This window comes from Cibotium barometz, chromosome 15, assembly GCF_041138505.1.
Source record: "Cibotium barometz isolate CiBa-2024 chromosome 15, ASM4113850v1, whole genome shotgun sequence".
NCBI classification, from domain to species: Eukaryota; Viridiplantae; Streptophyta; class Polypodiopsida; order Cyatheales; family Cibotiaceae; genus Cibotium; species Cibotium barometz.
Window position 1 is genome coordinate 1,140,766 of NC_141060.1, and position 14,217 is coordinate 1,154,982.

At 42.7% G+C, this 14,217-nt stretch overlaps 1 protein-coding gene across 1 annotated transcript in view; it reads right to left on the reverse strand.

Annotated features, from left to right (window-relative positions):
- Positions 1 to 856: 856 nt before the first annotated feature.
- Positions 857 to 14,217, reverse strand: part of LOC147630831 (E3 ubiquitin-protein ligase RSL1-like) — a 54,009-nt gene continuing 40,648 nt past the window's right edge. The window contains exons 2-3 of the mRNA XM_086809214.1: positions 1,711 to 2,495; positions 857 to 1,601 (exon numbers count right to left, since the gene is read on the reverse strand). Of these exons, the coding sequence (XP_086665340.1) occupies positions 1,238 to 1,601; positions 1,711 to 2,495 (1,149 nt within the window). The 3' untranslated portion in view covers positions 857 to 1,237. The remainder of the gene's footprint in view (positions 1,602 to 1,710; positions 2,496 to 14,217) is intronic.

The window sequence follows — 14,217 nt, forward strand, 5'->3', positions numbered from 1 at the left end:
GTGATCGTACTTGCTCCAAGACAAGTTCTAGCTATGATTAGCATTGATGGACCAATTCTTGAGCCTCCTTAACTCAAGAATTTTCCAATACAAGGTTGGGGAACTCTTTCCGACATTTTTGTGACTAATGTGGACTTCGCACAATCTTTCACTCAAGGAAGGGGAAAAGATGGAAGAGTTGTCTTCCTCGGATCTCCTGTGGATGTTGATTTCATCGTCATGTTTGCTCACTTGTTTAGCTTTGCATTTTTATAAGTCTTTTATTTTGGTGTTGAAGCTTCAATTGCCATTCCTCAAACAATTCCACATGAGAAATATTATTAACTCATAGGCATAGCAATCCAATGCCAAAAATCATACGATGTCACTAAGAAACTTGCCACGAAAAAAACACATTTCTTTAAGAACAGAAAAAAACTTTGAGCAATTCACCATTCTACAAAATCTTGTTCATGTAGAAAGAGCAAAACAATCCCCCATAATTGAGATTGGCATGACAAACTTTCCTAAACATATATACACCCATGCTATCACGTGATTAGGAAACTTGGTCCTCATGTGAGGTCATGATTAAGAGACTGAGTATGAGATAACTTATTTCTCATTTGTGGTCATTCTAGTTTACACTTTCTTTCTTTACATCCAACTTTCTTGCATCTATGTAGGATATCGCAAACAGCAGCTATCCAGATCTCATTAAAGAACAAAATAGACACTTTCTTGGTAATCCTTCTCCGTCTAAAAACTATGGACAGCAGTTGGCCTCTTTATAGAACCCTGGAGAGAGGGATGCATATGACAGATTGATACAATTAGGATTATAAACCTTACAAAACTCAGGACAGAGGGATGCATATGATACATTGCTACAATTAGGATTATAAATCTTACAAAACTCCGGAGTCCCATCACTTGACTCTCTACCTACTCTTTTCATAACTCCTGCCTTTCCACTCTCTTAAGTAATCCACAAACAATCCTGTGCCCGCCAAGCATCCTTGAATCAATTAATCATGTAAATCCTTAGTGTCATCTACTTTTTGAAGATTTAACTTACTATCACAGAGACCAACACAACTCAGTCTTATAAGAAAGTGGACCAACAAATACCCAGCCCCTGCCACCACCTCTGGACAAAATTTACAATCAAATTTAGTTTCTAGTACGTTGGACACCTGTGCAATAAAGTCCAGTCTTACTGCAACTTTCACAAAGGCATTTGAACACTTAGCGTCTGTCAAAACAAATATTCATCCCTATTTCCTCTGAGCTCATGGATGCCATGGGCGAACTTGCACTCATCTCCCCAATAGCAGCCTCTTTCCCAAAATTTACAGAGCCGGGTCTTATAGTAAGGGTTATTTCTGGGCGGTGATGTACTATTTATAAACCTTGCATTCAACTCATTGAAGTCCTCAGAATCCTCATAATCAGCTTCAAAGTCGTCCGAAAATTCTTCTTCTGAGCCATCCAACTCATCCTCATCAGACTCAGATAGAGGTTCGTCAAGTAAAAAGTCTTCATCCCACAGTCGGCATCTGCAAGATTGCCTCTTGTTCTTCCACGGTTCACCACACAAATAGCAAAACTCATAACCACACCTGCAAGAGAATCATTTAGCAGAATGGTCCACGAAATCAGTGCATTTTTTTGATGTCCAACTCCTAAACAGAATCATGTACTCCAAGAAAATAAATTTAGACAGCTTACCGGCAGGTCATGTGAAAACAGCCCTCGGCAAGCTCTATCATGCGACGGCACTTCTTACAGCGCTGCCAATTTTTATGTTCTGCCAGCTGATAAAGCTTCACATCCTGTGCATCCCGCAAACTCGGGGGGAGCTGCTGGTACTGTTGACAAGACATTGAGACGTGCCAAGGAACGCGGCACTCCACACAAAACATTCGAAGGCATTCCATACATCTGGTAGCTGTAACTGAAGATAAAGATGATGTGCTTGCTCCTTGATTACTGGCATCTATATCCTTTCTATTCATAAGAGCAGAACAATTCGGGAAAGGGCAGTACACTCGTTCAGACTCAGGCATGTTCACCTCTATCAAGCGCTTATTTAGCAAGTCAAACCATTTCTGAGAAAGAATAGACTGGCATTGGGCAAGGCTCAAAGTCTGACTGCAGCCAACTTGTGGACATCGAACTGGAACTTGACCTGCCTGCACTTTAACCTCTGCATGCTGAACAATGCAAGAGAGGCAAAAACCATGAGAGCATGCAGAAACACTGCACATCTCGACTTGGCTCTTCCCTTCCAAACAGATGGTACAGACTTCCTTAACCTCGGGTGTTTCAGTGGTTTCCTCTTTGTCTAATGCTGACTGGGAATTAAGAGCTTCTCTTGCTAGTCTTACAGCATGGTTGTTTTCACTTCGAGGGACCAAGTTTGCATGAAATTGCTGAAATTTGCGTGCAAGCTCCATTACTTGTGTACAAAGCCCTTGCAATCTAGGAGAACGCACCTTCCATCTTCTCGTTACCTTATCACATGAGATAAAAGTCAGCATTGTGCTCTCAAATCAAACTATATGCACAAGGCCCATATCACAAAAGGGGGCCTTAGTTTCTGGAAACTCTATTCACTAGACCCCATAAACGTTTTTGCATGAGCAAGCACATGGCTTTTGTTTACCAATGCGAAAATTCTCCCTGTTGAACTTAACATCTAGCGTACTCATGATTGCAGTGGAAAGGTCTTAATACAAGTATTACTCTCGTCGTCAATGTTTAGTACCTTGCACAAGACAATATAGAGATTCAACAGAGAACCAATGGAGAACCAATGGAGATAGAACTCATGTAACCCCAGTGTGTCAATGTGTGGTGCTAGTCTCACACACTCAACACTATGAGTGTGTGTGTGTGTGTCTATGTGTGTGACTAGGAGCCACAATCACAATCACACACTATGAACAAACTCACAATCTCACACACTATGAGTGTGTGTGTGTGTCTATGTGTGTGTGACCAGGACCCACAAACACACACACACACACATACATAGACACTCATACTTAGTGTGCGTGAGTGTGTGTGTGTGTTTTTGTGGGTCCTAGTCACACACATAGACACGCACACACCATACAGTGTGTGTTGTGAGTGTGTTTTTGTGGGTGTCCTAGTCACACACACACACACACACACACACACACACTCAGTGTGTGTGTGATTGTGAGTGTGTGTTTTTGTGGGTGTCCTAGTTACACAGACACTCACACACTCATACTAAGTGTATGTGTGAATGTGAGTGTAACTCGAAGACTTTAATACCCTCCCATGGGTGCTAGTCACACTCATACTTAGTGTATGTGTGAATGTGAGTGTAACTCGAAGACTTTAATACCCTCCCATGGGTGCTAGTCACACTCATACTTAGTGTATGTGTGAATGTGAGTGTCACTTGAAGACTTTAATACCCTCCCATCAATACCCTCCCATTGAGGGGAGTGTGTCCATGGGAGCATTGAGGGGAGGGTGCAGGTTGAGGGGAAGTGTCGATGTCAATGAGAGAGGGGTGTGTCAATGGGAGGGTTGAGAGAGGGGCAGTGTTGATGGGAGGGTTGAGAGGGGGGGAAGTTAATAAGATGATAAGAGGATTGCCCATGATCAGGAAAACTTTAATTCCACATACTATGGAGCATGTAGGGGTATCCATGGGAGGGTTGAGGGGGAGTGTGTCATGTGCACAATGTGTATCTAGCGTGTGCTACACGCACACAAGACTAGCTTCGAGCAAGGTTGTTAGAGGTGTCAGAGGCGTTTGGTACGAGGCGGGTATGGTACGCGCCTCGAAAGACTCGTATTTTTTAGAGACGTTAAGAGGCGTGTTAGAGGCGTCTGTTTTATATATATATATATATATATATATATATAGTGATAGATAGATATAATATATATAGTGAAAGTTGAGAGAGAGAGAGAGAGAGAGAGAGAGAGACTAGAGTGTGTATGTATGAGCCTTGAGGGAGGGAGAGAGAGGGTGTGTATGAGAGGGAGAGAGAGTGTGTGTGTGTGTGTGTGAGAAAGAAAGCTGTATTAAACGTCTACAAAAGGCCAAAATGACCTATGAGACGAAAATAGTCCATCATCATCATCTGGATACATCATCATCATCATCTGGATACATCATCAAGATTCAAGGGTACAACGTAAAATGAAATGAACTGAAATGAACCGGTAGAGTATAGAGAGAGCTCCAAAAGTGGGTATAAAAAACATCATCATCCTAGTGTGTTTGAAGTTTGAAGTTTGAACTTTGGGTCTTAAGAAAGGCTTAAGGGAGGGAGGGAGAGAATGAGAGAGAGAGAGTGTGTGTGTGAGAGGGGCTGCCTTGGGCCCTTAAAGCCCCCGTCTAAAAACTCAAACCAGCAAAAAATAAAAAAAATAAAATTTTTTTGTGGACGCCTCGATCAAGCAGTCGTATGCCTCGATCGCCTCTAACCGTTAGAGGCGCGCCTCGTAACAACTATGGCTTCGAGGTTTGGGGAAGCTTGGAGCTAGGCAAGCTGATTGGCGAGCTGGGCTAGGGATAGACTAACGGGCAGGCACCCAAGTATGGACGGGCGGGCGCCCAAGTGTGGACGCCCAGTGACCGGCCAAGAGCCTATAAAAGGGTGGCCAAGGTTAGTCAATAGTTCATAGAGTCTCGCGTGTCTTTGTGAGAGCTCTATGGTCAAGAGCCTGGATCTAATGCAAACGTGCACCTGCTTTTTGCAAGCGAGGCCGGCAACTGTCTCGAGGCCCGCGAGGATAGCTTCATGGCGGTATGGGACGTCACGAGGTAGAGATTGGTCGGTACGTCCATCTAGTTTAGCTCAGCTCGTGGCTCGGTGGGGATAGCCAAGACTTGTGGGCTTGCCCACGGCTGTCAAGGTTGGGAGGTGAGTCAAGCCTGCACCCCCTTCACGTTTGCTTGGTTTGTTTGCACGTTTCGAGCCTTGTACCAAGAGCGTTCTACAAGGTGATCCTTTGGGGTTTTGACACGGGTATCAGAGCAAGCCTCGAGAACAAGTAAGTCGGTAGGTAGAGAGAAAGAGGTCAAAGAAAGGTATGAGTTCGAGAAGATTGCTGTTTTTCTGTACATATTGCTGTTTTTTTCAGATTTCAGCATGTTATATTCGCGTTGTTGGAACCCATGTTGGGGGTTTTGGTCTTGTAAAGGGTCAATTAGTTGCTTGAGAAGAGCTTTTTTATTGACAAGGAGTAAAGCATGAGCTGTCGGCTGTATGAACCAGTCGACAGTGTGAACAGCAAGAGAAAGAGAGAAAGAAAGAAAGATATATTAACGTCTACGAGAGGCCAAAGTCGGCCTATGAGACAGAAAATAATACAACTGTGTTCTTCCGGTCATCGGAAGAAAAGGAAAAGAAAGAAAAGAAAAAGTGTGCATGTGTCTGGATACAACTGTGAATCATCATGGATCGGTGGAGCCCATATACAAACAATATAAAGGGGGGTGGGGATGTGGATGGAGAGGGAAGCAATTCTGTAGCAAAGCGAACAGCCGGGTGGTGCCTGCGCAGCAAGGCGATCAACTGGGCGTTATTTTTTTGCTGATAGTAGGTGACAGTGGCCATCTTCCCTTCAAGTGACGGGTGGTGACCAGTCGAGCGGAGCTTTTCCCCTTTTCGCGTGCTGTTTACAGGTGTCGACCAGCCCGCTTTCATCGTTTTTAGCCCATGTTGAGACACGCTCCTTTTCGTTTTTTTTAAAGAACTTCACAAAACAAAGCAAAAAAAAAAAACAATCGTAGCAAAGCAAACAAAAAAGCTACATTTTGTTACGTTATGTTTTGTTTTTCTTTAAAAGAAACAAAAACGAAGACAGTGTTTTTTAAAAAAATATATAATGACTGTGTGTAGCCTATGTGTTTTTTTTTTTTTGTGTTTTTTTTTCCCAAGCTTGTGTGTGGCTTTTATAAAAGCCCTCAAGCATGGTTTTTTTTTTTTTACACAAAAGCAACACAAAAAACATGCTTTTTGAGAAGGCCTATAAAATATGCCTCAAGTGGGCTTCTTACCACACTCCTCCTCATACTCTCTAGCACTCTTCCTTGTTTAAAGCCAATCTTTTCTCTCATCTTGCCCTCTTCAAGATGTCAACCCAAGAATCAGAGATGGAACCCATTCCTGAACGTCAAGAAGTGCCGGCTACGGAAGCCACTGATGGTGATCTTTTCGACGATTTTGTTTCAAAATCTGTTTTCAAGAGTTTAAAGTTGCTTTCGAAGCTTCTTTCTCGGAACGTCAAGCACAAGTCGCCACACTGATGCAGGCTTTACAAAACTCCCATCTCTTTATTGACCACTACCCTATCTACTCTTTCGGGTATAGATACCTTGGCATCTGCTTTAGGGCCCAACATTACTCCGAAACAGTTTGGGGACGAGCAAAAGCAGCGTACCAAGGAGATAGTGGACACATGGCTACCTAAGTGGCAGGTCCATTTCCAGTTTCATCCATATGACGATGGAAAAAGATTCAATTAGCAGCAGGTTTCCTCTCAGGCAAAGCTTTGCTTTGGTGAAAAGAACTCAAACCTAAACCTACAACCTGGGCACTGTCACTATTTGGGCATTCTCTGCGCTTCAGGCCTATGGACGAGTTCTGTAGGATGGACTGGCATCTTATGGTTGGGGACTTATGTCTACACCGAGAGCCAGTAGGCTGGATATATGGGTTGGGATTGTGTATCTGCGCCCAAATCCAGAGTGTGGTACCACGGACTACAAGCTAAATGAATAGGGAGACTGTTCAATGCATCCTTGCATAACATGTTTGCAAGTTAAAAAATCCTGTCTTTGCATGAACTATTTGATTGCATGCAAGATTTGTTTGTGTAGTTCACATGTAGGGGACGCCCTCTTGTGAACCGTGCGAGTGAAACTGTATTCTGACCTCGTTTGTGGGCTGTAGACAGGTGGTAAGTACACCACTTTACTCTTTTATGAGTTAAAGCAATGTATTCTTTGTTTTGCAGGTCCACACTTTAATAAGTGTGTCCGCCCAAGTTATAAGTGAGATTGGGCGTCCACACTTCATTAAAGCTTGGGCGGACAAACTATAAGTAAGAATAGACTAGAATTCCCTTCCGGTCGGCTAGGCGAGTGTCCAGGCACCCTTCCCACTAAATTTGTGTGGAAAAGGGATGGTTATGGACTGGGTGGCAGTATGAGGACCTGCCACCATGCTATTACTCTTTTTGAAAATTACCTCTCTCTACACTCTCTCTCTAGAAATAGGCGCCCCCCTTCAAGAGAGCCTATTTTTGTTATTCTCTCTAACTTTTTGCTTGGTGAGAGTGCTGATTTTCATTCCCTCTTGCTCCTAGCTCCAATGGAAAGCTTGAAGATTCTTCCTTTCACAGTTAAGCCTCCAGTTGCTCACCTTTTCACTCTATCTCTCTCTTCTAAATGAATATGGAGTCTCCTAACCATTCTACCGCCCCCAAATTCTGCTGAAACTCTAATTTTCAGAAACCCTAATTCTGCAGAAACCCTAATTTCAGAAACCCTAATTCTGGAGGAAACCATACCAAGCTGTGCCCCTTACTCATAGGCATCTAAAGAGCCCAAAATGCCCAATTTTGGACTCATATAACCTGCTTAAAACCCTAAAAATCAGAAACCCTAATTTCAGCCGGAAGTGGAAAACGGTCACATTCAAGCTGTAGTTCGTCCGCACGGAGGTGGAGCTCGACATTGATCGTACAATACTTGGTAAGAGCATTTTGCAAGCAATTTTCAATTTGAGATTCGAATGCTTTGTCAATATGGTCTCCTATGTCTCGGTCCTGGCACACACATGTGTATGTGTATGGATGCCAGTGGAGCATAGCTGCGTTTGACAAGCTTCAAGGAATCAAGGAACGAAGCTACTCTCAAGTGAAGCTATGGATTCCATCGTCTACGACAAATTTGTTTGCAATGCTGTTTTCATGATCATGGATGCACTTGAACAGTTTGGCATGTGAATGCCCGTGAGGCTTGTAACAGTTTTCCTTGATAATAAAACCTATTACAAGGGGGGTCGGCCCTTTCCGGCCCTAGTGCAGTGTGCAAAAATAAAATTCAGCTTCTTACTCTATTGTGTTGCGCCATTTAAAATTGTTTAATTATGTTAATAGCTTAAGTGTTTGCCAAGATTGTGCTCAACCCCGACCGGGGGAATCTCATTGGTATCAGAGCCTAGGATCTTCCTCCTTTCTGTGTGGAAGGCGGTCCTAATCTAGCTTACACTAGCTGTTAGCATTCTTAAGCATTATGGCGAGCCAAACAGGTACTTCACGGGATGTAAATCCAAGGAAGAGTACATATGTGAAGCCAAGAGGAGACAATGTGCATGATGATACTCAAATGCATGAACAATACACTGCTGAAAATGTTTTTCTTGGGTCACAGGATGGTATTGCACATGCCGGACAGTCATCTTATGTTAGAAGGGAAGGAAATGCAACTCATGTATATATGGGACAGCCATCCCGTGGTAAGGAGAAGGCTATACAGAGTGATGCACATGATGCTATGCAGGCTGAAATTGCAGACCTCAAAAGGCAATTATGTATGATGCAAAAACAACTCAAGGATATGCATGAAGACTCACAGTCAAGGCATGTATCTCGTGTGTCAAAGCATTCTCCTTTTGTGAATGATGCATTGGAAAATGTTGCCATGGAATTGGGGGTTCAACCAAGAGATATGGCTGTCTCTTACCTCATGGGACAAGGTGATGTAGTTACTCGAAAGGAAGGAGGGCTTAGGTTTAAAAAGCCTCCTCTTATGAATCAACATGCAGCTGAAACATCAAAGCTTAAATCTATTGTGCGACAGGAAAGAGAAGAGGCGTCTGCTACCTCTCATCATGCCTCTACCACACATGTTTCTCCTCCCCACAGGTCATCTATTAAAGCTCATGAAAGTCTTCTCAAGGAACCGACTCATAAATCAGCCCCTCCTCATGATGGAATTGAGCGATATGTTCCTACTAATGAAGCAAATAAGCAACCAATCGAGAGAGATGAAGAGGAAACGCATCAACATAAGAAGAAGAAGACTAAAGAGTTTACTGCAGGTGACAAAACAGTTAAGTTTGAGTATTTTCATGGAGAATATGATTCTACCAAAGCTCTATCTTTTATCTCCCAATTTGAAATTGCTTTTCATGAGGGAGAATTTTCAGAATCATCAAAACTCAGACATGTGGGCATGTACATGAAAGGCACTGCTGCTCATTGGTGGTTGGCCGAGAAGCTTTCCGGCAACACCATTTCTACATGGGCTGAATTCAAACAAAAGTTTTCTGATCAATTTTTGCCTCCAAATTTTACTCAGGATATATGCAGGAAGTGGGACAGGTTGGAGCAAAAAGAAGGGCAGTCCATTACCTCTTACGTCTCCAAATTTTGGGAGGTATTAATGGAAGTGTTACCCTTCATGACCGTTACTGAAGAAGAAAAGAAGAGGAAATTTGAGTCAGGATTGCAACCCATCTTCCAAAGAGGACTACAAATCTATCCAAACCAAACTCTTCGTCAACTCATAAACTCGGTCTTGGCTTCCGAAGAGCTTAATGTCAAATGGGTGCAATCTAGAATTGACCAAAGCTTGGACAAGGGTAAGGAGAAAGCTGGTTTTAATGTGCAAAAGGGTGGACAACCCTTTAGAAGAGATTTCAAAGCCATGCACAAAGCTGAAAATTCAGATTTGAAGGATGTAAAGCCCCCTCAAAGAGCTGAAAATGCAAAAGAAAAGAAACCGTGGCAGAAAAAGGGTGTTTATGGCTTGACTCCTCAACAAAGGGTACAATACATTCGTGAAGGCAAATGCTTTAGATGTGGTAGTAAAGATCACATCTCTCCACAATGCCCTAACAAGAATAAGAAGCCAGAAGAGCCTAAAGTGCATGTCAACATGGTATATGATGTACAGGGCAACACGGGACATGCAAACATGCATAGAATGGTATGCAAAGCATGGGGACAACTAAAAGACCAGCCAGCTTTATTCATGTTTGATGACTGCTCCACTGACAACTTCATCTCCACTGATATGGCTGCTGCCTTGGGGATTGAAGTAGGTGACATGGGACCCGAAATTCATGCATGTTCAGCTTTTCTGGAAAAAGATGTGAAGGTTACACCCCTTATTGGAAAGCTGCGAATGCATATCCAAGGATACCTCGACCACGAGAACTTTCTCGTTGCCCCTCTTAGTGGATGTGATGTATTACTGGGAAAACCTTGGCATGCACGCCTTGAGCCTACCAAGAATTACAAGACCAACAAAATCACTTTTATGTATAAAGGTAGAGAGCATCATTTAGATGCAGGTGTGTCGGGTGATACTATCCCCGTTGTATCTCATATACAAATCAATAAAGCAATGAAAAAGAGTGTTTCTTCGTACTTGGTTTTTGTACGTGATAATGTGGAACACAGTAATGTACATGTGGACACTCTTACTAAAGAGAGGCTCAAATTTTTAAGCGAATTCGGGGATTGTTTTGCTGACTCTTTACCTAATGTAATGCCTCCTTCACGGCCAGAAGATCACCGCATTGAATTAGTTCCAGGGAATTCACCTCCAAATAGGCCAGCATATCGTGTTAGTGCTTGCCAACAAGAAGAGATTATGAAACAAGTGGGTGAACTACTTGAGAAAGGCTTGGTGCGGCCTAGTTCTTCGCCATTTTGTTCACCCGTTCTTCTTGTACAAAAGAAAGACGGTTCATTCCGTATGTGTGTGGATTACAGGGCATTAAATAAGATTACCATCAAGAATCGGTTTCCCATACCGAGGATTGATGATATCTTGGACAAGCTGGATGGATCATCTTGTTTTAGTCGCATTGATCTTAAAAGCGGCTATCATCAAGTGCGAGTGATGCCACAGGATGTACATAAGACAGCATTTCGCACTTCTTTTGGTCTCTATGAGTATTTGGTTATGCCATTCGGTCTTACAAATGCCCCGGCTACTTTCAATCGCATGATGGACCGAATTTTCAGAAATCATAGAACTTTTACAGGTGTGTTCTTTGATGACATTCTTGTATTCTCCAAGAATGAGGAGGATCACAAAAAGCACTTAAGAGTGGTCTTTGAAGAACTAAGGCAGCATAAGCTTATGATCAACGCCAAAAAGAGTGAATTTTTCCTTTCAGAGATTCACTACTTGGGACACACAGTATCAAAGGATGGTGTACGAATGGATCCTGCAAAGATCCAAACCATCAAAGATTGGCCAGAACTTAAATCTATTCATGAAGTCCGAAGCTTTCTTGGTCTATGTTCATATTACAGGAGATTTATCTTTCACTTTGCAATGATTGCTTCGCCATTGCATGAACTCACCAAGAAACGTCCTATGTTTAAATGGACAGAGGTTGAGATTAATGCTTTCAATAAGCTCAAAAATGCCATTATCACAGGGCCAGTCTTAATCATTCCAGACTTGCAAAAGCCATTTGTGGTAGAATGTGATGCTTGTGGCAATTGCATTGGAGCCGTCTTAAATCAAGAAGGACATGCCATTGCATTTGAAAGCAGGAGATTGCAAAATGCTGAACTTACTCTTGATGTTTATCAGAAGGAATTATTGGCCGTCATTCATGCTCTCACAGTATGGAAACATTACTTATTGGGAGCTGAATTTGTTGTCAAAACTGATCACCAAAGTTTGCGGTACTTTCTTACGCAAACTAAACTCTCTGAGAAACAAATGAGAATGGCCAATTTTCTCTCAATGTTTCATTTTCAGATTTTGCATACTCCTGGCAAGAAAAATGTGGTAGCAGATGCATTGTCCAGAAAACCATATGTGGCTGCAATTTCGGTTGCTTCTCATCAAGACTTGTCTACTATGCGAGAAATGTACCATTTGGATGCTGATTTTTCAGATTTATGGGCTGATTTAATGACTGGTTATACACATGCTTCTTATGTGGTCAAAGATGGTTATATCATGAAGGATAACTGCTTATGTGTGGTTTCAAACATGAGACAAAAAGTTTTGGATGAATGTCATGCACCACCTTATGCAGGGCATAGAGGGATACTCCCTACTACTCAAATGATTGAGAGATACTTCTTTTGGCCAGGTATGAGGAAAGATATAGAAGCCTATGTACGTGCATGTGTCACCTGCCAAAAGGTAAAATTTGATAGGCAAAAGACTCCTGGTTTGCTTCAGCCTTTGCCTATTCCGGACCAGCCATGGGAAAGCATTGCAATGGATTTTATTATGGATTTGCCCCGCACCCCAAATGGCAATGATGCAATATGGACAATTGTGGACAGGTTTAGTAAACAAGCACATTTTCTACCTGTCAAAAAGACCATAAAACCAGAACATATGGTCAAAATTTTTGTGTCACAGGTATTTAAACACCATGGTATGCCCAAATCAATTGTGGGAGACAGGGATCCCCGAACAACAAGCCTCTTTTGGAGAGCTCTTTTTGATAACATGGGCACAAAGCTGAATTTTTCTTCAGCTTATCATCCTCAAACGGATGGACAAAGTGAAGCTGCAAATTCAGCTGTGTTGGATTTGCTTAAATGCTATGTGACAGATCAGAAATCTTCTTGGGAAAAGTATCTACCGCTTGTAGAATTTGCATACAATAATACGGTACATGCTTCTACAGGCAAGGCCCCATTTGAGATCATTTATGGCAAAGTGGTATTGCCACCTATCTTACGCACAAAAGATGAGATATTTGCTGCTGATGACTTTGTCAGGGACCTTGATATTGCCTTTTCACAAGTTCGGACAGCCATTGCACGCTCTCAAGCAAAGCATAAGAAAGCTGCCGACAAGCATAGAAGGCAATTGGACATTAAAGAGAATGACTTGGTATTGCTAAAATTTGAGAAAGCTAGACTCAGGAAGAGGTCTGGCAAGGAGAGAGCATGCCCAAAACTCTCTACCAGGTATTATGGACCCTTCAAGGTGATCAAGAAGATCAATGATGTGGCTTTTCGACTTGCTTTACCGGATCATTGGAAGATTCATAATGCATTCCATGTGAGCCTCTTGCGCAAATATGTGGGACCGGAACCTTTGGAACCGGTTATGGAAGATCCACCAGAGGTGGAAGAGCTGGAAGAGGTATTGCAGCCAGAGCAAATTGTGTTTCATAAGGAGCGAAAGTTTGCAGGTGGCAAACTCCAGAGGCGCTACCTTGTGAAATTCAAGAACTATTCTCCTATGGATGCAAAATGGATGGATGAAACATACTTCCAGGAGTATCCGCAGCTCCTCCAAGCATATTTGCAAGCATTTCAGTTGCGGTCAACTGTTTAGAAGCAGGGGAGGATGTCACTATTTGGGCATTCTCTGCGCTTCAGGCCTATGGACGAGTTCTGTAGGATGGACTGGCATCTTATGGTTGGGGACTTATGTCTACACCGAGAGCCAGTAGGCTGGATATATGGGTTGGGATTGTGTATCTGCGCCCAAATCCAGAGTGTGGTGCCACGGACTACAAGCTAAATGAATAGGGAGACTGTTCAATGCATCCTTGCATAACATGTTTGCAAGTTAAAAAATCCTGTCTTTGCATGAACTATTTGATTGCATGCAAGATTTGTTTGTGTAGTTCACATGTAGGGGACGCCCTCTTGTGAACCGTGCGAGTGAAACTGTATTCTGACCTCGTTTCTGGGCTGTAGACAGGTGGTAAGTACACCACTTTACTCTTTTATGAGTTAAAGCAATGTATTCTTTGTTTTGCAGGTCCACACTTTAATAAGTGTGTCCGCCCAAGTTATAAGTGAGATTGGGCGTCCACACTTCATTAAAGCTTGGGCGGACAAACTATAAGTAAGAATAGACTAGAATTCCCTTCCGGTCGGCTAGGCGAGTGTCCAGGCACCCTTCCCACTAAATTTGTGTGGAAAAGGGATGGTTATGGACTGGGTGGCAGTATGAGGACCTGCCACCATGCTATTACTCATTTTGAAAATTACCTCTCTCTACACTCTCTCTCTAGAAATAGGCGCCCCCCTTCAAGAGAGCCTATTTTTGTTATTCTCTCTAACTTTTTGCTTGGTGAGAGTGCTGATTTTCATTCCCTCTTGCTCCTAGCTCCAATGGAAAGCTTGAAGATTCTTCCTTTCACAGTTAAGCCTCCAGTTGCTCACCTTTTCACTCTATCTCTCTCTTCTAAATGAATATGGAGTCTCCTAACCATTCTACCGCCC